The sequence below is a fragment of the Camelus bactrianus genome, chromosome 4 (assembly GCF_048773025.1).
Source record: "Camelus bactrianus isolate YW-2024 breed Bactrian camel chromosome 4, ASM4877302v1, whole genome shotgun sequence".
In the NCBI taxonomy this organism is placed as follows: domain Eukaryota; kingdom Metazoa; phylum Chordata; class Mammalia; order Artiodactyla; family Camelidae; genus Camelus; species Camelus bactrianus.
This window is the reverse complement of record NC_133542.1, coordinates 47,085,461-47,111,073: the sequence shown is the minus strand read 5'-3', so window position 1 is coordinate 47,111,073 and position 25,613 is coordinate 47,085,461. Positions and strand designations below refer to the sequence as shown.

General features: G+C 47.6%; 2 protein-coding genes across 11 annotated transcripts in view; one reads left to right on the top strand and one right to left on the bottom strand.

The window, feature by feature from the left end:
* The window catches only part of ZBTB5 (zinc finger and BTB domain containing 5), a 21,773-nt gene extending 5,741 nt beyond the window's left edge, over nt 1–16,032 (top strand). For 2 of the 3 annotated variants that reach the window (XM_074361845.1, XM_045515204.2), the window contains exon 2: nt 11,829–16,032. In XM_074361845.1, the coding sequence (XP_074217946.1) occupies nt 11,833–13,866 (2,034 nt within the window). In that variant the 5' untranslated portion in view covers nt 11,829–11,832 and the 3' untranslated portion in view covers nt 13,867–16,032. The remainder of the gene's footprint in view (nt 1–11,828) is intronic. The other variant, XR_012506424.1, reaches the window with a different exon arrangement.
* GRHPR (glyoxylate and hydroxypyruvate reductase) lies at nt 13,034–25,613 on the bottom strand. Of its 8 annotated transcripts, none has more exons than XR_012506428.1 (12): nt 25,455–25,613; nt 24,351–24,481; nt 23,883–23,955; nt 23,066–23,182; nt 21,828–21,916; nt 20,623–20,727; nt 19,775–19,910; nt 18,423–18,553; nt 16,912–17,219; nt 16,340–16,824; nt 15,390–15,514; nt 13,034–15,303 (listed from the first exon to the last, which is right to left on the bottom strand). XR_012506428.1 is itself a non-coding variant. In XM_074361846.1 (9 exons), exons 1-9 carry the CDS (start codon nt 25,535–25,537, stop codon nt 17,098–17,100), a joined length of 987 nt encoding a protein of 328 aa, XP_074217947.1. In that variant the 5' UTR covers nt 25,538–25,613; the 3' UTR covers nt 16,876–17,097. The 8 variants fall into 8 exon arrangements, 1 of the variants encoding a protein (XP_074217947.1); XR_012506429.1 differs by having other exon boundaries at nt 13,034–13,605; XR_012506427.1 differs by having other exon boundaries at nt 13,034–15,514; nt 16,340–16,469; nt 16,608–16,824.

The window sequence follows — 25,613 nt, the reverse complement described above, 5'->3', positions numbered from 1 at the left end:
TTGAAGAATGAAATCCCACGTACATGCATTTTCCATATATGTGAAATTTACCTACTTCAGAGGTTTTCAGACTTTTTGACCTCAGAATTCCTGTACACATTTAACAATTATTGATGACTCCAAAGGGCTTTTGTGAGTTAGCACAATCAGTATCTAACATATTAGAAAATAAAATGGAGGGAGAAATTTAAGTATTTATTAAAAGTAATAACCCATTACATGTTAGCATAAATAACATATTTTTATGAAAATTAAGTATTTTCCAAAACAAATATTTAGTGAAAATCGTGGCATTTAAAAAAAATAAACTTTACTTTTTAAGAGTTCTCATATGCCCACACCCAGGTTTCCCTATTATTAACATCTTGTGTTAGTACGATACATTTGTTATAATTAATTAATGATTATTGATACTTCATTATTAACTATAGTCAATTCTTTATTCAGGTTTCCTCAGTTTTTTACCTCTTGCCATTTTTTTGTTCCAAGATCTCATCCAGGATACTACATTACATTTAGTCATTTTGTCCGCTTAGGCTCCTCTTGACTATGACAGTTTCTCATACTTTTCTGGTTTTCAGTGACTTTGATAGTTTTGAGGAGTACTTGTCAGGTATTTTGTAGAATGTCCCTCAATTAGGATTTGTCTGATTTCTTTTTCATTAGACTAAGGTTACGGTTTTTTTAGGGGAAGATACAGAAGTAAAGTACTATTCTCGTCATATCATCGTGTGATGCAGACCAAGGTGCATGCTGTCAGCATGACTTACTCCCGGCCATGTTGCCTTGGTCACCTGTCTGAGATAGTGTTGTCAGATTTTTCCATGGTGAAGTTACTCCTCTCCCCTCCTTTTCATCCTGTGCTCCGGAAGGAAGTCACTATGCACAGCTCACCCTAAGGAGTGGAGAGTTACACTCCTCCTTAAGGGCAGAGTATCTACATAAATTATGTGGAATCTGTCTGCACAGGAGGTTTGTCTCTTCTCTCCCATTTATTTATTTTTCTAATCATTTATATCAGTATGGACTTACGGATATTTATTGTATATTTTAGGTTATAATCCAGTACTATTTGTCTTTGCTCAATTGTCCCGCTTTGGCCTTTGGGAGCTCTGGCTCCTATTGGGTCCTGTGCCCCTTTCACATACTGCCATTATGATGTCTGTTTGTTGTTTTAAGCACTTTCTTACTGTCTGGCTCTATAAGATGCTGCAGGCTGATCTTGTGTATTTCCTGCCCCAGTTCTAGACTGGGTTCCTTTTTTAGAGAATAGTATTTGAAATCAGGATCTGGGCACCAAGAATGCTCACAGTGGCATTGTTCTTAGTATTTTTTGCAAATCTCTTTACTGTCTGGTTTAATAGAAGGTAGGTGGAGTCTCATACCTGCTTCTATATTCAATGTGTTGTGATATACTTTGTTTGTTCTCTGGGTTTTGTTTGTTTGTTTTCTTTCTTTCCAGCTTTATTGAAGTATGATTGATAGAAATAAAATTTATATATTTAAGGTGTCCAGCATGAGGTTTTGATGTCTACATATATTGTGACATGATTACTGCAATCAAGCTAATTAACATATCTGTCACCTCACATAGTTATCTTTTTTGTTTGTTTGCTTACTTTTTTAAACAGCTTTTTAATAATTTTTAAATTTAATTTTTTGTATTTTGGGGGGAGGATTAGGTTTATTTATTTATTTACTTACTTACATGTTTGAATGGAGGTACTGGGGATTTAACCCAGGACCTTGTACATGCTAAGCATGTGCTCTACCACTGAGCTATTACCTTCCCTGTTTAAAGCTCAAATTTTATCATAGACAAGTACTGTAAATTGTCTTCATTGAAATGACAAGCTCTTTTCATTCATTTTCAAGAAAATATCTGGCAAATAGTCAAGACTGAATAACCATAGTTTGTCATTTGTTCCAAATAAAAATGGTGCTTGATTAAAACAATTAGTTCAGTTTACAACTGAAAAGTTACACAAGTATTTTCCCTCGAGACAACGTTGTATTTCGTACACAGCACAGTTACTTCAGGTGTATTTCACATTTCATCTCACATAAAATTAAAAAAGATTTTCAAGAATCAAAACTAAATAACAGTTGTGAAGGGAAGGGGGAGACTAGATCCCCTGTAGAGTCAGCGTTCTTGCCTTAGTGGCTGTGTCCAGCACGGACAGAGACAGCTTTCTGGCCGGATTATTCCTGTTGCCCAGTTCAAGCTTAGGTGCCCAATCTTCCCATCAGTTCTGGGAGCAAACCAGTGACCTTTCAGCAACTTATTTTTATCCTTAAGTTAGTTAGAATCAGTTTCTGTTGCTGCAACCCGAGACCATATTGTGACTGGTACTTTAAAAAATACAATTAAAATATATTTTACAAAAGTTATGTGAAAAGTGATGGTAGTCTTTAGTTCAGAATTATGTGCCTCATGGGTAACTTCTGCTGACTTGCGGTAATCATTAACATCAGTTATGAGCATTCACTGTCCAGTACCTCCTACTTCCAGCCGGAATGGATACATTGCTTTCCCCACCTCAAACCTTCCCTGCCTTTACCTCTGTCTAGAATGTACCGTACATCTCAGTTTATCCAAATCCAAACCGGTATGTAGCTCTGTTGTCAGTGCCACCATGAAGCTCGAAATACCCTTTGCCTTCTCTGAGCCACTGGGTACTGTCATCTCCTATGTGGCACTTAACGCTTTCTACTTGGTAATACGGTTATCTGTGGATGACCTGTTTCCACTAAGCCCCTGTGACGGTTAGAACTGACTGTGCAATAGAAATCTCTTTTCCACAGCACTTAATCTTGAACAAAGTAAGTGCTTCAAAACGTTGGATGGATGAATTTGTATACCAGATACACGAACACCTTCCTGGGCATCTGAGATCTCAAGGGCTGATCGCCCCCCAGTACGTGCTGCTGGGCCCCTTTTCTCCCTTGGTGGGTCAGCTGTCTCTTTTTGCAGCTGTCAACATGCAGCCTCCTCTTGCCCTCATTCTAGAATTGCTGTTGCTCATCTTCAGCCATTTAGGAAACTAAAAAAACTTAGATTTTGTTCGTTTAAAACAAAAGATTGTGTGAGGCTCGAGGGACTTTCCTATGAGGAAATCTTGCATACCTAGACTTTGATCTTTACTGTGGGTGTTCTAAGATTTTCTTTCTGGCTTTTGGCTGATTTCAGAGACAGTTGGGACTCTCAGAAAAATTAGTGTTGGGTAATATGGTGTCATATTTCATCTACATACAAAGTTCATTCAACAAATAATTTATTAAATTGTATATCAGGCACCTGGGGAGAGAGAGAGAAAACATAGTCCCTGGCCTCAGCAAGCAGTTTTTAGCAGGAACATTTTTACTTGACACTAGAATGTAAGTAGGGCATTAATAACTTTTCTTATTCAAACTGAATTATGAAGTTCTGGGTTAGCTAATCCCTAGGAATTCTGAACTGGAAAACAAGGTGAGAGTGGGGAAAGTTGGAGGGTAGGGTGAGATCATAAGGGCTTCTGGCATTAATAGCGTGACACTCCCAGTCATGCTCACCTTTAGTCATTGATGGATTCCCTTTCTAATAGGCTTAATCTGTCCAGTTTCTGAGCCAGCCCTGACACAGCAGAACCAGAGAGACTATGAAGTTGGTCACGCTGACAGATCTGGTACCTGGAGTTAATCTTGGGTACCTGTGTGCCCACTTAGTCCCACTTAGTTGGTCAGATCAGAAGATGGATGAATGTTCTAGGACTCCAGCACTTGGAACACTGTCCAAAAATCCTAGCCTGCTTGACTGAGACCTTGCCTAGTTTTGTTCTCTTACATTTATTTTCACTTTATATCATCTCTACAAGTGGGCAAAAAAGCTCTGTTTATTTTTCTGCTAGGGTTTTATCTAGATTAGGGATGCTGAATATTAAAATTCCTTAGAATGTTAAGATTCTTCTTACAGTGCAACTTTGAGGTCCTGTGTTGGCAGTCAGGCAACAAATCATTTGATATGGTGATAGATGATGAGTATGGGTGTACTTTTCTTTATGAACTAATATGTCATTGAGAAACATGTGGGTCTGTCAGTTTATAAATCAGATAGTTTAAAACGTGCTATTAACTAACTGGCTTATTCTCCTAGGAAACAAATGAACCTTTTTTTTTATTAGTCTAAGTAAAGCATTATTAGAAAGGTAAATCTATTGAGAAAACAGTCAGCTCTTGATTATTCATATAAACGTAATGAGCAGTGGTATAAATGTATTTTCTTAACTATATTTAGTTTGGAAATTACTAAAACTCTGTTCCTGCAGATAATAAATATCTAGTGTACACTTGCTTTGAGTCAGACACAGTTACAAATTGGTAGATTGCTTGCTGTATCTCCTCCAGCCATATAGACTCATAGTCACATTTTGAAAGCCTTTAAAGAGATCTGAAGCTTTTTTCCTCAGTTAAGGAAGAAGGCTTCAGACAGGCAGCTTTTGGCAAAACACTCATCTTCTCAGCATGAGCTCTTGTAGAGCTTTTAGACTGGATCTCTTGAGTTTGCTAGAGATGCTTGTGAGTTTTGTGATTCCTGATTCCTTTCCTTCCATCACAGCAGAAAGTAATAAATTTCATATATTCCAAACTAACTGATTTTTAAAAAATACCCTTTTAGATCCAAAAGCGTTGGATAGCCATGTTACTTAGTTTTTTTTGTTTTTTTTTGTTTTTGTTTTTGTTTTTTAAGATTTTGAGTTCAACTTTACACTGTGTTTATCCAGCATAAATCAGGTTAGGGTAAGAGCGATTCTTTGGCTCATGGAATAGAAAGTCCTAGGGTCATGCTAACTACGTCATGGCTGGATCCCAGGGTCTTGATGAGATCAGAACACTGTTTTTAGATGGCTTGCTTATATGCCAGCTTCATTCTCAGGTAGGCAAAAATTGCCACCATCAGTACTAGACTTGCATCTCCCTCACAGGTCGCAGTCTGGGTGAAGAGGGTATCTCTGTCTTGATAGTACTAGCAAAAACCTCCAGGGCAGACTCTAACTGGATGGCTTGGGTCACATACCCATCTCTGAAACAATGATTGAATGAAGGGGAGTGGTTACCTAAGTAGCCGGGCCTCCCTGGGTCATCTGGAGGAGCTGAAGATCATCTGGAACTCAGAGGTTTGGGGGCGGTCTGGTCTGTACCATGTGGATGGACTAAGAATGGGTGAACAGTGATTTCCCCTGAAGACATTAGTAGACAGACCCCCCAAAAAATGTCCTTTGGAGACAGTATTTGAATATTGATTTGTGGGGAGATGTTAACAAGTTTCAAATTATTCTAGTTATTACTGTGTAACAAAACACTTGAAAGCTTAATGGCTTAAAACAAAACAAAACATTTTATTATTATCTCTAATAGTTCCAAAGGTTGACTGGGCTCAGATGATTCTCTCTTGGGGTCTGTGATGTGGTTGTAGTCAGATCATGACCTGGGCCGAAGTCACCTTGAAGTCATGGAGGCAGCTGTTGACTGTCAACTAGATTTCAGCTGGGCTTCCTTACAGAGTGGTGGCTGGGTTCTAAGAGCAAGCCAAAAAGACCAGGTGAAAGCTGTGTCACCTTTTATGACTTAGCTCACAAGTCACATAGTGTAACGTTTGCCATAGTCATAGACTTGCCTGGCTTCAAGGGGAGTGAGCAGAGACCCCCGCCTCTTGATGAGAGTGTTAGTGTCATATTGTAAGAAAGCATGTGAGTTGGGAGATCTTAGTGTGGCCTGCCATCTTGGAAAATACAATCTGCTATACACACTACCTTATTTCAAGTGACTAGTTTTTATAAAGAACAGGAAGTATAAATTAGGCTATGCCAGTTCTTGGTTGTCCTTATATTGACCAGATCACTTTGTTGCCTAATGTATCACATAGTATCACTATAAAGCTCTCCAGCATTCTTTCTCCCTTCCTATAACGCTGATTTCCTATTTGTGAATTATCTCTGTCCCCTTCATGTGTAATCTTTGTTGATAAATTGGCAGCTAGCCTTTTGCTACAGAAGTCAAAATAGAAAGATCCTTCCTCTTTGCTTCTCCAGCACAGTCATGAGAGGTGAGTGGGTCCCTAAGCTCCCCACATAGAAGCCCTCCCTGGAACTTCGAATCTTGAGCATATGATGTCCATACTGAGGGAGCTGTTGGAGGCCATTTATTGCAGGAGCAGTAGTCCAAGGAGCTCTCAGATAGCTTTCACTCAGGTAAACCTGATTTGGGTTCTGTTGGTTTTAAGTACAAAGCCTTAAGTGACAGACCATCATGACTACAGCTAGCTGTATTTTAATACCCAAATAAATAAGGTTTCTTTAATTATGCCAGAAAGCTCAACTGAGAAAGTATATTTACTCAAGAAAGTTGTTAAAACAGTGATTACTAACTTTTATTACAGTGGGGTCTCTTAATGCTAAGTGGCATCTTAGAATCGAAGAGAAGAATTGGGATTTCTAATTGACTTGATCATAGTTTTTGGACAGCAGTGGGAGATTGGGAATAAAACATATATTAAGTATACTTACAAAAATATCCTTTACTAACAGACAGTATCATCTGTTTTATCCATGTGGTTACACATCACTTTATTCTTCAGTGTCACCAAGTGTATGTAGCAGATACTGTCTGTGCTCTGACCAGGTCCCCTTGATTGCTTTTACTAGTTCTGTGCACTAGTTATGCAGCTTTGAGTGAAGCTTTTCCTCTGATGGCTGGTGTCTGTGACTCTTGAGAATTGTCCTTGAGTGACTGGCATCACATTATGCCTGGACCCGGAGAGCCTAAGTGCCTGGCAGTTTCCGTCTCCCTGGAGAGGCTCTTAGCTGTTGACTGACAAATGCAGGGCTATGAAAGACCGGTTCCCTTGCCTTGAGGTCGCTCATACTCAGTTATTTATACTCCAGAGTTCCCCTAGTAGACCAGGCTAAAGCTGGGGTTTTGCCCCAGATTGCGCCCTGAGCTTGGCTGCTGCTGCTCCTTCTCTCTACTGCTTCCCATTCCTAGTTGTTTTATTGTTACTGCCACCACCACCTCTGCTACTGTCAGCACTGCAGGCACTGCAACGTTGGTTCCCGTCTCCACGGCAGGAGAAAGAGGCAAGCTCACTGTCTAGTGCACTTGTTTTAACCTAAGGGGGCCCCAGTTGACTTGGTCTCTTAGTTCTCAGAGTGACTCTGAGGTCGGTACAACTTCCTGAGACAACTCCCTGTTTAATTTCGTTTGCTTCTTGAACCAGAATGTTTCTTCCCTGTGACTGCTATAAAATAATCGCCTCCTTGGAACTTGACACTTACTAGGATATGCGGTTTTTTTTCCAATTACTGTGAGCAGTAGTTGCATTTTGTTTAATCTCCCCAAAGCCTTGAGCTCTGTGGTCCCTGATTGAGGCAGGTCGGGGTCAGGGGCACAGGTGCTGTGCTTGCCATGGGTGACCCTTTACTCCTAGTGGGGAAGGTTGAGAAAGCAAGGTGACAGTGGGAAAGTATGTGTTTCAGTGATATATCTTGTTGTTGGAAACTCTTCAAAAGCAGAATAAAAATAGGAGGTAAAAGAATATGGCTAATGTGGCACTGCTTTGAGGCATTTTACTCTGTTACTTTGCAGGTACAGCAAAGACCTATGAGTTGGCACCGTAGACCCTTGGTTTTTAATGGGTTTAGAGTTTGCTCTTTTAGTTATTTCCCAGGGATCCTGAAGGTATGTATTCTGTGGTCATTTGTCATTTCACTGAATCATAACTTGGTGGGGCCCCGAGAGCAAGTGGGTGAGCCTGGTGTGCTGCGTGGCATCCACGTTGCCCTCTGCTTGCAGGAATCCTTGTGAAGTGCCACAGTGGTGTTCATGAATTTGGAGATGTGCAAAGATCTCAGAGTGTATGCCTTTAGAATGTCAAGGATCTACCATGTTTTTTAAAATTTCATTTTATAAAAGTTAATGTGTATATATATTTATGTTTTAAGAGCCACATAGTTCCATAAGGCTTGCTTAGAGATAAAAAAATAGCGGTTCTCTCTTCCATCCTTTTCCCCTCCAATTTCCCCCTCCTCAGAGGCAACCACTTCCACTCGTTTCAGTTGTTTCTTCCACTGCTGACTTCTGTACTTCCAAGTAACATGCTTATATGACTGTTTCTTGAGGTAGTATTTCAGACAGTATTTCTTGACTACTAGGGAAGGTGAGAATTTAACTTTCTTAACACCACTTCTCCTCCAGTTCCCCCCAACTCCACCCCACACCACCCCTGCCCATGCAAACTGGCCTTCCCCTACCCTTCCAATATCTCAAATTTGGCTCCGTGTTCACATTATTGTGATTCTGTAAACATTGTCTACAAACAAACCACATAGTACACTGCAACTAAACAACCATTTATTTTTCCTGGAGTTAATTTAAAATTTTTCTTGTTTTATGACCTATCTTCACATTTTTATAGAACTGTTAACTTCTTAGAACTCTCAGCCATTCCATGTGATCTATCCATTCTATTTTTTTCCTTTGAGGAGCTCCTTCTTGGAGTCCCCCAGTCCTGCTTCAGTCTGACCTGGCTGCTCCCCAGCCCTGCTGTCTAGCCATCATCTTGAGCTTCATCACCATCTTTAAAATTCTCTTTGCCTGTTTTCTAGGCTAAGTCTCTACGTCCTATAATCTTTGTCTTCCTTTTGTTGGTTTATTCCCAGCTTCATTAAGCACAACCTTTAGTAGCTGCCTGAGAAAGGGTATGTGGGAGGTAAACATTTGGGTTCTTGTTTGTCTGAAAATGCCTTGGTCTCCCCTCACAATTGATTACTAGTTTGGCTGGATATGATCTAAGTTGGAAATAATTTTCTTGGAGAACTTTAAAGGAATGTCACTTTTTACTTTTCGATATTGCTTTTGAAAAGTCTAATGCCAGTTCTATCCCCGATTCATTGTCTGCCTGCCCCCGGCCCCCAACACACTTTCAGGAGTTTATCCAGGTGTTTCAAAATGTCACTGTAATGAGCCAGGTGTGGGGGTTTGTTCATTCATATTGCTGAGCACTTGGTGGGCCTTTTTAGTCTGAATAAGTAACTTCTTCAGTTCTTGGAATTTTTCTTATGTTGTTTATCACTTTCCCCATTTTCTTTTCTTTTTCTGTAATCAGATCCTGGATTTCATTAATTAATCTTTTTTTTCTTATTCATTCACATTTATTTCTCCTTTGCCTTGTGTGTGAAAATTTCCTCAACCATATTATCTTCCAACCCTTCTAGTAACTTAAAAAAATTTTGCAATTTTAAATTTTTAATAATTTCCTTATTTCCTGAATATTCCATTTTTTAAAAATGTTAAAAACATACTCTCTTCTTGTTCTGTGGATATGGTATCCTATTTCTCTGAGGATGTTACATTATAGGTATTTTTCCCCCTTAGTTCCCCCCTGCCCCTTGCCCCACTGTTTCTGTTTCTTCCAGATGCCTGTTTGTTTAGGGCCTTGTCTTTATGATGATGGAGGTGTTTCCCCCTCCAGTTTGTGGTGCTCCTGACTGCTCAGACTTAGGAGTGAAGCAGTGCGTGATTGGAAACTGAGTGAATGGGCCCTGAGGACTATGGGCTTCACTACAGGCAAATTTGATGGGGACCCAGGTGTTCCATTGGAGGGGCTCCCCAGACCTAGAGCCTGGCTGCCAGCCTTCTGCTGGTGGGCGGGGTGAGGGGAAGCAGCTCACCTTCTGGTGCAGACTTTTAACTTCATGCTCCAGCTGTTGCTGTAGCAGCTCATCCCAGCCTCAGGCGCTCACGTGGTGTCCCGAGTACAGTTTTGCCTTTTCAGCCACCCAAACCCAGCCAGAGACCTCTGCCCGCAGAAGGCCTTCCACACTCCCTCTCCCACCCCTGGCAGAGGCAGGTGCCCCTTCCTTGTCCCCTGTAGCATCTTATACTTCCTATCACAGCATTATAATACCTTCTTGTATTTGAATGTTCATTAGTCTGTTCCCCCTGAGGGCAGGCACTGGATCATTTTATCTCTAGTGCCAGGCACACTAGATCTTCCATCTGCATGCATTTGTATTCTGGGGTTTAACCATTAGATTCTGCCTCACCCCATCCCAGAACACCAGAGGTTCCTCCTCTGGAGAGGGTGGAACAGGGTTTTAAACTCTGTGGCTCTTTCAGCTTCTGCAGAGTTGGTGGGTGGAGGGCACAGAGGAGCGCCTCTTTGGGGCTACTGACCCTGTTTTCCAACCACATAATGAGAATCTGTCATGAGCACAAGTGAAGGATACAGAGACTTTGAGTCAGCAGTCACGTAGTTCTTAGGAAGTGTAGCAGTTTTTTTGGAGAGAGTAAGCAATTCTTGTTTCTGACTAGTCCAGAGGATGAAAATGTGCAGATGATTAATGGTTACAAACTCCACTTTGGAAAGTGATCCACCCATAGGCCATGTGGACTCTTCTTTTTTCCCCTTTTTAAATTTTAACATTTATGAAAAATTTCAAATGTATAAAAAATAAACTTTTGAAGCAAATGTCAGACCTCATGTCATTTCATCTGTAAGCATTTCAGTATGTTCTCTCTTTAAAAAAACTCTTTTGAAAAAAAAGAAAATCAGAATGCCATTATCACACCTAAGGGGAAAAACACCCAGTGACTCCTTACCGTCATCAGAGAGATGTGCGCTATCCCCAGCAGTCAGTCTCGTTGGCTTCACAGAAGTCCTGCCGTTCAGAATGGACTCTGAGGAGGTGGTTCTGAAATTTGTTCATCTTGTTTCTCTTTCTCTATTATTTTTTTTGAAGTTTAAATTATTGAGTTTTGTTGAGGTATAATGTACATACTATAAAATACCTTGTTTTAAGTGTACAATTCAAATATTTTCAGAAAATTTGATGTATAATCATCATAATCTAATTTTAGAACATTCCCATCATGCCCCCTAAAGTCCCTCTTCCCATTTGCAGTCCCTCCCTGGGCTCACCGTCAGCCCCAGGTCTTTCTCTCTAAATTTAATCTTTTCTGTGTCACCGGTGTGGAACTTCCATTAGATTATTTTTTTTACTGACTATACTTCCAGCCAGTCCTCTTGTCTTGGCATCATCTTCACTCCACTTCCCCTGGCACCTTGGCAAGGAGTTCCTGAGCCTTTGAGGGGGTGTTGTATATAAGTCAGTGTTTTATTCACTGCCAGTTTAGGATTCTGCTTTCTGGCTGTGCTGAGTCAGTCAGCACTCATTTGTTCACCTGCTCACCAGCTTCCAAAATGCTGTGGATATTTCTTTCCCATTCTTTTTTTTCCTTGTGAGTTTTTACCTTTAAAACGACAAAACCCCCCCAAAAATTTTTTACTGTCTTGTTAATGGGGTTTCAGGAGTGAGCAGGAGCAGGGTCTGGGGTAAATGTCGTGTGTGCAGTCTGCTACCACCTCTAACTGGAAATTGTCCCCACTAATATTGATTTGCCCTTTTCATTTATTTATTTTAGGTTTCTAAAAGACTCTGGAATTTCCTGGAGTTTCTTTGTTGTCCTGAGGGAATGCAGGACTCTGACTTCTCTGGGGTAGATACTGTTTCACCCCACTTTGGTCTTCTAACACGGGCCCTGGGTGATAAGAGTGGGTCTCTAAGGGAACAGCCAGTAGCTGATCCGCTTGTGTGCGTGCTTCCGGGGCTGTCAGCTGAACCAGCATTTGCTTCTCATTTGACAGGTTTGTAGCCTGTGTGCCCACCATCAGAAACATCACAAGCTTTAAAAGGTTCAGTCCTGGCCACTCACGCCTTTCTTTTCATCACACTTTCTGTGCTCTGACTCTGACTTAAGCTTTTCTAAGTCTTGACACTTTGTTTTGCTCCTAGGATCATGGATTTTCCTGGCCACTTTGAACAGATCTTCCAGCAGCTGAACTACCAGAGGCTTCACAGCCAGCTCTGTGACTGTGTCATTGTAGTGGGGAACAGACATTTCAAAGCCCACCGCTCCGTCCTGGCAGCGTGCAGCACGCACTTCCGAGCCCTGTTCTCAGTGGCAGAGGGAGATCAGACCATGAACATGATCCAGCTGGACAGCGAGGTAGTGACAGCGGAGGCCTTTGCCGCACTGATTGACATGATGTATACCTCCACCCTCATGCTGGGGGAGAGCAACGTTATGGATGTCTTATTGGCAGCCTCTCACCTGCACCTGAACTCTGTTGTTAAGGCATGTAAACATTACTTAACGACAAGGACGCTGCCCATGTCTCCCCCTAGCGAGCGCATTCAGGAGCAGAGCGCCCGCATGCAGCGCTCCTTTATGCTGCAGCAGCTGGGACTGAGCATCGTCAGCTCGGCCCTCAGCTCCAGCCAGGGTGGCGAGGAGCAGCCAGCCCCCATCAGCTCCTCGATGCGCAGTAACCTGGACCCGCGGACACCCTTCCCCATGAGACGCCTGCATAAGCGCAAGCAGTCTGCAGAGGAGCGGGCCAGACAGCGCCTCCGGCCCGCCCTGGATGAGTCGGCCATCTCCGACGTGGCGCCAGAGAATGGGCCGCCAGGGGTTCATTCTCGGGAGGAGTTCTTTTCACCAGATTCTCTGAAAATTGTGGATAACCCTAAGGCTGACGGGATGACCAACAACCAGGAAGATGGCGCCATCATGTTCGACCAGTCCTTCGGTGCTCAAGAAGATGCCCAGGTGCCCAGCCAGTCCGACAACAGCGCTGGCAACATGGCCCAGCTGTCCATGGCCTCCCGCGCCACCCAGGTTGAGACTACTTTTGAGCAGGAAGCCGCAGCTGAGAAAAGTAGTTTTCAGTGTGAAAACCCTGAGGTTGGCCTTGGTGAGAAGGAGCACATGAGAGTGGTGGTTAAATCCGAGCCCCTGAGCTCTCCTGAGCCTCAGGATGAAGTGAGCGACGTGACCTCCCAAGCGGAAGGCAGCGAGTCAGTGGAAGTGGAGGGAGTGGTGGTCAGTGCCGAGAAGATAGACCTCAGCCCCGAGAGCAGCGACCGGAGTTTCTCAGATCCCCAGTCTAGCACTGACCGGGTAGGGGACATCCATATTTTGGAAGTTACAAACAACCTAGAACATAAATCTACTTTTAGCATTTCAAATTTTCTTAACAAGAGCAGAGGAAGTAACTTTAGTGCAAATCAGAGTAATGATGATAATATCCCAAACACCACTAGTGACTGCAGGCTGGAGGGGGAGGCCCCTTATTTGTTGAGTCCAGAGGCTGGGCCTGCGGGCGGGCCCCCCTCGGCCCCTGGCTCTCACGTGGAGAACCCGTTCAGCGAGCCCGCGGACTCGCACTTTGTCAGGCCCATGCAGGAAGTGATGGGCCTGCCGTGTGTGCAGACCTCGGGTTACCAAGGAGGAGAACAGTTTGGGATGGATTTTTCCAGGTCTGGTTTGGGGCTGCATTCCTCCTTCTCCAGGGTAATGATGGGCTCCCCAAGGGGAGGAGCCAGTAACTTTCCATACTATCGCCGCATAGCTCCCAAAATGCCAGTGGTCACCTCTGTCAGGAGCTCCCAGATCCCAGAGAACTCTGCCAGCTCCCAGCTAATGATGAACACGGCCACGTCCTCCTTTGAAAGTGGCCATCCTTCGCAGCCCGGCCCCCCGCAGCTGACGAGGGCATCTGCAGACGTCCTGTCAAAGTGCAAGAAGGCCTTATCAGAGCACAACGTCTTGGTTGTAGAGGGAGCTCGCAAGTACGCCTGTAAAATCTGCTGCAAGACTTTCCTGACCTTGACAGACTGCAAGAAGCACATCCGTGTTCACACAGGTGAAAAGCCCTACGCCTGCCTGAAGTGTGGCAAGAGGTTCAGTCAGTCCAGCCACCTGTACAAACACTCGAAGACCACCTGCCTGCGCTGGCAGAGCAGCAACCTTCCCAGCACTCTGCTCTGACCCGACCCCCGCGAGAACGCCGATGCCAGCTGTGGGACCGAAACTAGTCTCTTTTGGTTCGTGGTCAACACCATTGGGTTTGAGGCTTCACACCGGGAATGGCTCTTGCAAATTCCGATGACGAAGAATGGAGAATTAGTAGGTGTTGTGCTTGTGCGGGGGCGTTTCCGAGTGAAATGTGCGCTTTCAGAGAAGGGATACAATCCCTAAAGCTTAAGTTCTTCCTTAGGGCTGAGTAATGCAGTCAGAAAGTAGTTTGTAATTGATGTTAAAAGTGGCACATTTAAAAATTAAAACTGAAGTACAAAAAAATTTTTTAGCAATTTTTGTAAAACTGAAGCTTTTAAACTTCCTATATACCTTCTGATGGGAATATTATATACCTGTTCAGTGATGCAAAATGCACTTATGTGTAACCAGTGGCAACTCTGTGCCTGTCTTAAAGGAAGGCGCTTGAGGACACGCCTGTCTGCCACAGATGCTTTAAAATGTATCACGAGCTAGTCCCTAGGCCTCAGAAAGTACTGTATTTTTAAATTTTTGCCTAATTTGCAGTCACAGACACTGCACTTTGATGGTGCTGACACTGGGTTCAGAATGAGCATTCTCTGGACTACTAGGTGTATATAATTTTGAAAACATCACTGTTGCATAGATGTTTTAACAATTTTTCCTGGTTTTAAAAACAAGGTTGGTAAAAGGAGTATGTACTTATAGGGAGTGACGAGTAAGGTATTGTTTCCGTATGTGCTGTTTAGCAGTGTTTTAACCAACTTGTATTTGCGTGACAGTTCCATGTTTGGAAGTCAGGAAGAAGCTGGTGTCTGTCTGTTCTGATGAAGTGAGTCCTGTTTTGTGGGATCTTTCATGGCACGTTTACCCCTTGCTCCATCCCGACTTCAGGGCCGGTCCATCCGGATACGTCTCACCCGGTGACAAGCCCCTGCTCTGCTTTGCTTCTTCATGCTCTCATTCCGCATATGGCATCCTTCCCGGGCCTGGATCACTGTCTTCAGTTCAAAACTAACTAAAAATGAAGTCAGTCCTCCTCCTAGCATTGGGACAATCTGAGGAGACATCAGGGCCACTGCCCTGGGCCTCTTGGGGCCCCATCCTATGGTCTTCTGACCCTGTGCCATCAGGGCTTTTGGCAGCACCCATCAGGCTGAGCCCTGGCTGCCCTGATTCCAGGGGAACAGCACAGGTTAACGTGTCTCTGCAGAGCTCACGAAGTCAGTTTAATTCACGCAAGAACATGAGTTCATCTTTTTTTGTATAGCTTTTTTAGAGACACCAAACAACTGTCCTTCAGTTCTTGTGCTTAGAAAGCTAATCAGCATGTGTTTTCTCTTAATCTAGTGTGTGCAGTTACACATCTGTCTGTGAATAAACTCATGATGTTCATTGTCGGGTTCAGCATCTCCTATGAACCGATTCCTGGGGAGGAAAGCCAGAAGGGAAACCTCTGATTCCTCTCCTTTCAACAGATGTGGGACAGAGAAGGTTGGAGGCTGGGGAATCACCTGTGAAGTTGTGTGCGGGTGATTGTTAGCAGTTGAGTTCTGACTTGATGTGAGGAGGCTCTCCATCCACCCCTCCGTGGGGACCAGTGTCTGGTGAGATTAAGCTGGGAGGCAGGTGGGTCAGCCTGGAAAACGAGAGAGGCCCTGCCTGGCCTGAGAAGAGGAACCGGTGGCACCAGGAGGGGCAACGGCAGCCCTCCTTCCCTTCCACCAGGAAGCTGTCCCCTCACCGGAGCTCCGGCGTAAGTGGCCTTTGCTTCGGGGCCCATCTCTGCTACAGCAGCTGGAACCCTGCCTCTCCACTGCTAGGTGGAATCTGGAATTGCTCATCTACCTCTTAGTCAATCAATCAGTTTCTGTGTGTGAGAAGCAAGCTTGTGGGCCAGTGTCCTTGTACACACTGTAGCACTTACAAAATAATTCAGAGGTTCCCTGGAAAACCCAGTCCCAGGGTTCCTATGACCGGTAGTTTCTATCTGAATTATAACTAGTATTGGGTACCTGGATTTTGATTGGTTAGCCTTAATTATAGCTTGGCATAATTGTTTCTGGTGACCAAATCATAAAGTTCTGTCAGGGCACCCATTATCAGTGGTGCTATGCTGGTCAAAGTTTGAGACTTTGAAATAAAAAATTTGTCATATTCATGCCTCTAACTAATTGTGTTCTTTTCTTTGCCTTAGGTTATTAAAGTTGAAACAAAAAAGTGAAGTGGTATTGCTTTCTCTGCTAACCCTGCTTCGACTAGTTATTTTTTAAACCAAGCTTCCTAGAAAATACTGTCATGCTGTCAGTAACAATTATCGGTCGTTCCCCTCCGTTCATCCCTTCTGCTGTCCCTGCGCTGTCTGTCTCTGAGCTGCAGACGAGTGTGAGGTGGTGCTCCCAGTCCACCCGGTTTTACTCCCCGAGGGCCTGTTGAATTCGTGTGTTTTCTGGTGCTCCCTTACCTGCCTCCCAGGTTGAAAACTCCACTCTCCAGTTCGGTCTGGCCATGGGGAAGAGCTGGACCCTGAGTCCTTCGGCAGAGCTGGTGGCCTGGCCTTGGGAGAAGTGAGGTGATTAGAAAAGGGTGTCCACCTGGGGGGTGGGGGTGGAGGAGGGGAGGGACATGGGGAGCCAAGTGTAAAGGTTCTGAAACTAATTTTAAAACAAAAATTAAGAGAGATGCACCTACCTTGATTATGCTTGACCAAAATATGAGTACCGTGACCTTACCTAGTTCACTTCGCCATGTGTATTTAATTTGCCCAACAGTTTAGGAAGCAGATCCAACTGCTCTGGGCTACGGTTGTTCCATCTTCAGTGAGGGACACTTGAAGGCATTTTAGCAGAGGACAAGGGTCAGGTGGTTCGGACAGGTTCTAATAATTAAAACGCTGGGGGTGAGGACAGGGGTGGGAAGCAGAACCCGCAGGTCACCAGAGGCCCTGATCTGGAAAGGGAAGCGGATGCTGGTTGTTAGCGTCTCACAGTCACACGCCCAGACGGTCTCAGAGAATTCTTTAATAGAATTACACACTTTGGGCTCAGATGTTTCCAACCACAAAAGTGGCAAGCACGTCTATCAGCACCAGTCTCCCCTCCGTGGAATCTGTACAGATCAGACTTTTCTTTGGCTCCCATCTTGTAGGTCCAAATCAAGCCTGGCTGCGTCTGACACAGTCCCGGGCCATTGGCCTCCTGGCCCTTGGTGTCTCCCGTGTGGCTACAGCTTGAGTTCACTGGGCATCGGCTCCCCTCTCAGGCCAGCCAGCAGGTTGTTAGCTGCCAACAAGGACATGGTGTTTCGGGTTCTGTGGGTGGCACTGCCAATGTGGGGCAGGATCACTGGAAGGGAGAGGGAGGGAGGGAGAGAAGGGTGGTTCAAGAGCGTTAACGCAGGCCCTGTTTTCATGGTGAGGGTTTGCCAATGAGAAGAATAAAAAGGACCTGCCTCACTAGTCCTTGGTTTGCCCTCCCTCCTGTCACTAACCACTCCACTCCCCTGGGGCTGAGGGTCAGAGAGACACCCAGACACAAGGGTGACAAGAAGTATGTATCCTGAACTCAAGAATATTGGGGCTAGAGGGGTGTTGGAGCTGATGTAGACTCAGTCCTTCAGATAAACTAGGTATCAGTTTAACTGCTCACCCACACCGTGTGCCCTGGAAAGTAACACGCCAGGGCTTCTAATCTACAGAATAACAAGAGGAAAGGCTAGACAGCACAGCTCCTTCTGGCCCCAATGCAGAGCAAATCAGGTCACTCTTGTCCCCAAAGAGCACCTTCCTAAAGCCGTACCCAGGGCGCAGAGCTGGACTCCCAGGCCTGGGGGGATGGGATGGCCTTCCCAGCTGCGGGCAGCGGCCAGGCCATCACAGCCGATGTTCCTTTCAGACTGGCATGGGGGTAGGGATGCCAGAGTTTCCAGGGCTGCAATAATGGAAGCATTCACTGTGGGGAAGGCAGCTGAGGACCCACTCTGTGGGTTTCCATTCCAGAATGTAAAGGCAGGGGCCGGGCCCACACAACCTAAGGCTGAATTACACTGAACCACTGAATTACAGATCAGTCTGGAGACAGAAACCACACCAGCTACCAGAACAGAGAAGGTAACAGAAAGAATTGTTAAGTAGGCACAAAGTCGTTAATGGTAACCGAGGAGGTTAAAGAGGAATGCTAAGCAGGCAGCCTGGGCCCATCGGGAGCTCATTCTCAGGCCCCACCCTAGAGCCGAGGCAGAAGCCCATGGGGGCCTGGCACCCCGTGTTTGATCAGTCCCTGCAGGTGACCAGTGAACATAAAAGTTTGAGAACCGCTGCAGTAACATCACAGAGGTAAAGACACCAGAAGCATCTACCCCACCCGCCATGGGCTTAGGGGCAAGAGGATGGATTGTTAAAACTTTGAAGGCTGAGGAGGGCCCCTTTGGTCTGCGGGCTGTGGCTTGGGTCTCTGAGGGGCACAACGCTTAACCAGAGTGTCAGGAGAACTGCGATCCGCCTTCACCAGCCACTGCAGGAAGTGTTGCTGGCAAAGTGCCGTTCTTACCACAGTTCTTCAGGGTCAGGAGAGGGTGGTTTGTAGGCAGTGGTTCTGGGGTCGTCACATCCAGTCCAGCAGCTGCAACCTGACCGCTGGCCAGGGCCTGGTACAGGTCGTCCTGGTTCACCACTTCTCCCCTGGGAAGACAGCGTGACCCAGGCTGCCTTTAGGGCAGAACCACCCACAGAATGAACTGTCCATTGCCCTGGCACTTGGCACTGACTTTCAAAGCAGTCTCACGGTATACTTATTTATAGTTTGTGCAGATCAAAGAACCCCAGCCCTGTCACGTTCAAGCTGTGCAACCTTGGGCAAGTGCTCCTCTGTAAGATAGGGAGACTACCGCCTAACTCCCAGGAGTGCCTCCTTACACACTACTGCACGAACAGGGCCCACAGCTGCATTTGTGTTGGGCCCTAGACCACCCACTGACAAGCACCGCAGCAGGCCCGCAGGCACCTGTCTAACTAGGGCAGAGACCCAAAGATACACCCCACTATGTCCCTCTGAGCGAGCCGCCATTCTTCCCGTGACTGAACCACTGGAGTAGAGAACTGATTTGCTTGAGACTTCATATTGTGCACTAAACAATGCCTGTGCAATAATCAGTAATGCAGGGCCCTGCAGTAGGGGGTATGTGATGGAAGCAACAACACTGTTGGCCTCAGTGTGAGCCAACACTGTTCTTGTACATCTCCCTCTGCGCTAAGGGCACTCACTGCCTTTGCAGCTAAACGTTAGTAATTATAGGCACCCCTGGGGTGGACAAGCCCTTGGGGTGACCTCATCCCTTCCCATTGCGCATCTTTGCCCCCAAACTGATTAAAGCAGGTTCCAAGGGCACCAGCTAGGAAGCGGTTGGAGCGGCAGAGAAGGAAGGTCCCCTCCATAGCCTAAAGGAACTCTAGGAACATTTTGAGGAACCAAGACAACCAGGGTTTTGGGTCTATCTTCCCAGGAACAAGAGGGTTCAAGCTGTCACTGCCTCACAGACAGACCCAGGCTCAGCGCCATGAAGGTCGGCCTCCAAAGGGCTGTACCCTTCGTGGTTAGAGGAACATGGGCCTCCCCAAGGTTACCTGGTAACTCGCTGCCATCTTGTCTTCACTCCCTAAGCAAGACCAGGGGTCCGGCTGGGAACCAGCCTGGCCGGGCCCTGCTCTAAGCACATGGGACGTGCTCTGGGATTTTTACTGTATTTCTGAGTTGGCTGGTTCATTGGTTTATGGAGAGCAGTAAGCTCAGCCTGAGTCTCACCAACAACCCACAGGGAGAAAAAACCTCAGATCACAACAGCAGGGAGAGCCCCTCTCCAGTCTCACCCAGTGACCCAGGGGTGCCAGGTGGCCCCAGGATACCTGCTGACATTGACAAACACGGCCGTTTTCTTCATCCGCTGGAAGAAGTCCTTGTTGCAGAGCCCCTTGGTTGCAGGTGTTAAGGAGCAGGTCACGATAATGAAATCAGATTCGGCAGCCAGCTGGAGGGTGGACACTGGGGTGGGGACAGGTCTCCATCAGATACTGAGTTTCAGGTTAGGGGAAGCAAGAGGTGGGAAACCTGACCGTTCCTCCCTCCTCTCATAACAGAAACTCCCGAGATGCTTCCTAAGGCCTCGTCTCTACCTGGACAACTCTGGTAACGGTACAAAGTAGACAGCCACTTGTGGGACCCTGGTGTATTATTACATCATTCAGCCAGCCCCCTGGTCTAAAGGTGGGGAAACTGAGACCAGAGAGGGGCAGGAGCTTGTTCAAGGTCACACAACAGGATCTAGGCCACTCTGGCTTTCACCACCTCCAAGGCCCAACATGCCGAGGGGGTGAGGAGTGACTGAAATCCAGCCTGCCCTCTGCTCCCCAAGCTGTGCACCTGCCAGGCGGCTGGATCCACCCGGACACAAGGCTGGCGGTGGCACTCACTAGTTCCCTGAGGAACCTGTGAAAGTTTCCTTACATGTGTCACCATCCCTGCTGCTCTACCCACACATAGGCACTGGTGATAAGGGACTCTGAAAGACAGGAGACCTGGATGAGTCCCCGCGCTCCCTGCATGTGCCTCTGTGTGCAGGGGCAGGAAGGTCAGGGAACCCCGCGGGCCATAAGGAGCTGCCACATTCTGCCTGAAAGCACCGCTCTTACAGACAACACGGAGCCCTCCAGCTGAGCACCGGTGCAGCTCCTGCAAAGCTAGAGGTTTTACTTACCAAACTCTGCCTGGAATTCCTCTGCTTCCTGAGGCCTGGGCTGGCGCCCTGCATATAGAAATCTCTGGACGCCGAATGGTTTCAGACGCCGAGCAACAGCCTTGCCTGGAGGCAAGGAGTCAGAGTCAGTGTTTGTTCCCAACCCCTCAGAACACAGGGGCAGCTCCCAGCAGCTTCAGGGAAGGGGAGCCCTGGGAAGAGGTGAGGGAGGTGGCGGCAAGGTCCTTCCATCCGCACAGTGCTGACATTAAGTGGTCCTGCTGCAGTGCACTCAGCCCCGCCAGCCCAGACTGCCCTTAGGCGCCCATGTGACAGCCCTTCAGGGATCTGGAGGCAATGCCACCGCTTCTCTGTGGCTATGACTGGCTTATGCTGTCCTTGCTTACATGGTTCTGGCCATCTTAAAGGCTGTTTGCTAACCTTCCCTGAGCACTGGACCTCACATGCCAGGAGAGGTCTGACTACACGGTCCAATTCCTCCTTCTGGACCCTCTGCTTCTGTTAATGCCCTCGACTGGTGACACTGCCAACCTGCCACCTCGCCCTGACTCTAAGACCTTTCCACATGTGCTGCTGCTGAGACAGGCTTGGACAGCTGGATTTTCAGACCACATGCCCCAAAGCTGGTGGGTTCCTCCAAGCACCTCTCTAATGTGAGGGGCAGGGCTGCTAGCAAGCCAAATTATCCGTACTTTCCCCTCTCACCCCCACCTCTGCACCAGGCAAGATGCCCGAGGACTGACAACCAGCAGCTGCCTGGTGGAGTTCAAGCCTTTATGTCAGACTTCTCCAAACAGGAGCCACTGGAAGAAAACTAGCTCTGCCCTATCTCAGGATCACAGGCAAGCTCGGCCCACTGGACCCTCTGGTTCCTGAATTAAGGCTTTATGAGTCAAGGCCTAGGGGGCACAGGCTCTCCCACAGTAAACCTCTCCTAAAGATCCCCACCCAGCAGCCACCATGGAGCTGTGATCATGAAGAACACTGGCTCTTACAACTTGCTTCTACCACCTAGTGAGTTCTTAAGGAACTCCTTGTTTTATTTCATTATATTTTATTTTTTGGCCTGTGTTTTATGAAGCCATGTCTTCTCACTAGAGATACCCCTACTGTACCCTTTTCCGAAAAAGGACTGTCAGCATCCAGACACAAGGTGCTGGAGACTCAAACCAAGCCATGAGAGCCTGGGCACTGAAGAGCCTCACCTATGCGCCCCAGCCCGATGATGCCGACGGTGCTTTGCGTGAGGCCACAGCCACACATCCACAGGGGCTTCCAGGTGGTCCAGCCGCCACTGCGGGGAGGGAGAGGGGCGGGTAAGAGGCCCAGGCCTCAGGCAGAGCTGAGGGACCCCTGCACAGACCCCGTACCCAACAGACACAGAGGAGCTGGAGTCCAAGGGACAGGCCCCGCCCTTCAGTCAAGGATTAAGAGGAGTGTCAGTTATCCCTATTGCCACACAGCGCTGCAGAAAAGCAGCAGGAATGACTCTTCCTTCAAAGCCATTAGGGACACAGAACCCAAGGGCTGGGAGGGGCCTTAGAGGTTCCCCTCCCACTTTGCAGATGGGGAAACAGACAGTGACCTGTCTGAGCTCACACAGCCAGGGCAGAGTTGGGAGTAGCAGGTCGCAAACCCAGGGTGTGGGATTCCAAAACTAGTATTCTCAGGGCTCCAGGGAAGCCACAGGCCCAGCCCTGTTGCTCTTGGTGGACAGGGGAATGGAGCTTGTCTTGAGTCACCTCCAATGAAGGTGCCAACTCCCTAGACAGGAGGGTAAGAGGCACAACCAGCCCCATGCAGCCTCCCTGCTACATTCCCCACCTCCAAACCCCTGCTCCAGGCCCACGTTCTCTGAGGGCCTGCATTTATACGCCATCTTGCCTTTGCTCAAGCCAGTCCCTGCACCTAGAATGCCTTCCTTGACTCTGGATATACAGACCCAAATCTCTGCTCTGAAACCCTCAGACCAGATTTTCAAAGTTTTCAGATTTAGTAAGGTGGTAAGGTGCATATGCTATGTTCTATGTAACACCCTCAGCAGCATCTGGGTGGCACCTGCATCAAGCACATCAGTCTATCTCCAGCAAAATGAAACCACCTTCAGTTTTCAGAGCCTTTGGGTTTCCACATGGTGAGTGAGGGATAGTGGATCATCCCCCTAAGCGCTAGGGAGGATGCCACCGGCTACTTCTTCCTCGAAGCCTTCCCTGATCCACTCTCCTCCCCCACCTCCTCGCCACCCCTGTCCTCTTCTCCCATGATTTCCCTTCATGCCCAGTTCATTCCAGCTTTGCTGTGTACTTTAGTATCTTGGCTGAGTCCGTCTCCCCCACTGACTGGGCACACCCAGGGACAGGATCACGTCTGGGCCAGGAAGGCAATGGGTGCTCAGCTACCAGCTGCTGAGCAGAGATGACTTCCTGGCCAGGCGTTAACTCACTTCTTCACCTCCTCAATGGCCTCCGGCAAGCGGCGACAAGTGGTGAGCAGTAGGGAGACAGCGAGTTCAGCCGTGGTGTCTGTCAGGACATCTGGGGTGTAGCCCACACGGATCCCACTACGAATCAAAGATCTGGTGGTAACATTAGCCTCAAGTACCATCACCGATCTCTACTGCTGGGACATTCCCATGATGCGGCCTTCCTCCCTCTTTGTGCTGCCTGCCAGGAAGCTCAGAGCTGTAAGTGAGCAGTCAGGAATGGTCAGCCCTCTTCCCATTTCAATTATCTTCCGTTTTGGGAAGGATATAAGATGCAAGATCAGGGGGAGGTATTTACAGCTCAGCAGTAGAGTGCGCACCTAGCATGCATGAGGTCCTGGGTTCAATTCCCAGTACCTCCATTAAAATAAACAAACATACAAACAAACAAACCTATTACCTCCCCCAACCAAAAAAAAATTATAAAAAGATGGAAGATCAGTGTCTAAAGTCTGGGGCCAGAACTACTTAACCTGTCTGAATTTCCTCATCTAAAAAAAGGAAATAATACTTGCCTTTTCTACTTGAAAGAGTTGTTGTGGGGGTCAAAAAAGTGAATGAATGTGAAAGGCTGCTACCTGGACAGATGTTACCCAGAGTTTCTAACTGCTTGCACTTATCTTAACTGACCTGTGCACACGTGGGCAGGTTTCATCATCAGCCACATTTTCACTGGTCAAGGGGTATGAAGTAAAAACAAATACTCAGTTCCACCTCTTCCCTCTCTGATAGTCACCTCTCACTCCAGGACCCCTTCCAGAGCCCAAGCTGCATTTACCGCTTCTTGATTTCATCCAAAGCCAAGTGGTCGACACCCGCAGACAGTGTGCTAATGACTTTGAGATTGGGTCCTGTTGTGCAGAAAAAGCATTATTTGTATCTTTCCTCATTGGATTCAAAGCCCTCCCACATTGCTACAAATGGTCTAGAAAAGGCAGGGCCCTGCTAAAGGTCATAAAACAAGGCTGTGCAGAGCTAGATGAGGGCCCAGGGCCCTGGCTCCCCTGCAGGCCATGGACTTTGCCCTCCTGAGGCCTCCCTCTGGGGACTCAAAGCCGAGAGAGCAGCAATGTGTGTGCCAGACGGAGCTGCACACAATGTTCCCCTTTGGCCCAGGACCACAGTGAATGCCCTCAGAGCTCAGAGAGGTGACTGAAGACCTGCTCAGGCACCAGCAGCAGGCTGATGTGCCCAACAGAGCCAAGACACCCTTGGAATCCTCCCCAGGCCTGCTGAGCACACATACCTGCGGCATCCAGAAGCTTCTTGTCTATGCGGTCGGAGAGGAGGCAGAGCAGGCCATGGGCCCCGGCCACGCCCCGTTCCAGGTCCTTGCTGGGGATGGGCTCATCGGAATCCCACTGCTCCACCTCACAGCTGAAGGAAAAGGAAAGACCACTCAGAAGTGGGGGAGCCCCACAAATGCCCCCAGGCCCCATCAGAAGACCCTTCTCAGAGTGGGGAACATTGTCTTCTGCTTGCTCTGGCCTCAGGCTCTGGCACTGGTTTCTGAGGCTGGGTTCCACCTTCTCCCTGCCTGACACAGGCAGGGCAAACCTGCATTATGTCCTGCTCAGACTGCAGCTGGACAGAGCTGAATTCAAATCCCAGCTCTGCCACATACAGAGCTGTGTGACTTTGGAGGAGGTACTTAACTTCTCCCAGTTTTCTCACCTGTAAAGTGGGAATTATAGTACGGACTTCACAGTGTGGAAGGATTAAGAGTTTACATAATACGATGCACCTGGCGAGACTGGCATGCAGGGTCCAATTTAACAAGTGTTACCAGAGGACCCGGCCAACCGTGCAAAGGGACCAGGCCAGTGACTGTCAAATCTCTGACCCGGCCAAGTTACCTCCAAGGGTAAAGAATTAACAGCCTGGACCTTGCGTCATGGGCCGTCTCCCCTCTCCCCAGGCCCATGACTGAGGAGGGCTCCAGCTCTTTCCCAGACCTCCACTGCAAGTACCAGGGGAGTTGCGGGTCCCAGCGTCACTGCAACGGGTCTGGAGAAAGCTAGGCCCCAGAGAACTTTCTATAAGCTTCCCCAAAATCTAAGACCGTTCCGGCCGGGCACAGGTTGGAAAGTACGGCCAAGGCCCAAGCGCAGGATCCCGGATCTCTCTGACCCGAAGGATTGCCCCGTCCACACCACCAAAAATAACTGGGACTCGAGAGGCTGCCCCCAGCCCTCCCTGAGACGCTGAGTCACGCCGCGTGCGGGGCGCCCAAGGCCCTGGAGCCGTGCCCGCGGCTCCGCAGCCGCTTCCCGCGACATCACCCGCAGCCCGCGCTCCCGGCGGGAGGGGACTCGGCGCGCGGAGCGGTGCAGGGGCCCCGGGCTCTTACTCTGAGGCCTGGGCGAGCGCGACGCTACCCTCGGCGGGGATTCTGCGCGTGACGAACACCTTCATGAGTCTCACCAGCCTCATCCACCATCCAGCCGCCGGATACTAGGCCGGGACCCCGCGGGCCGGAAGCAGCACGGGAGGGGGCGGGGCCGCGGGC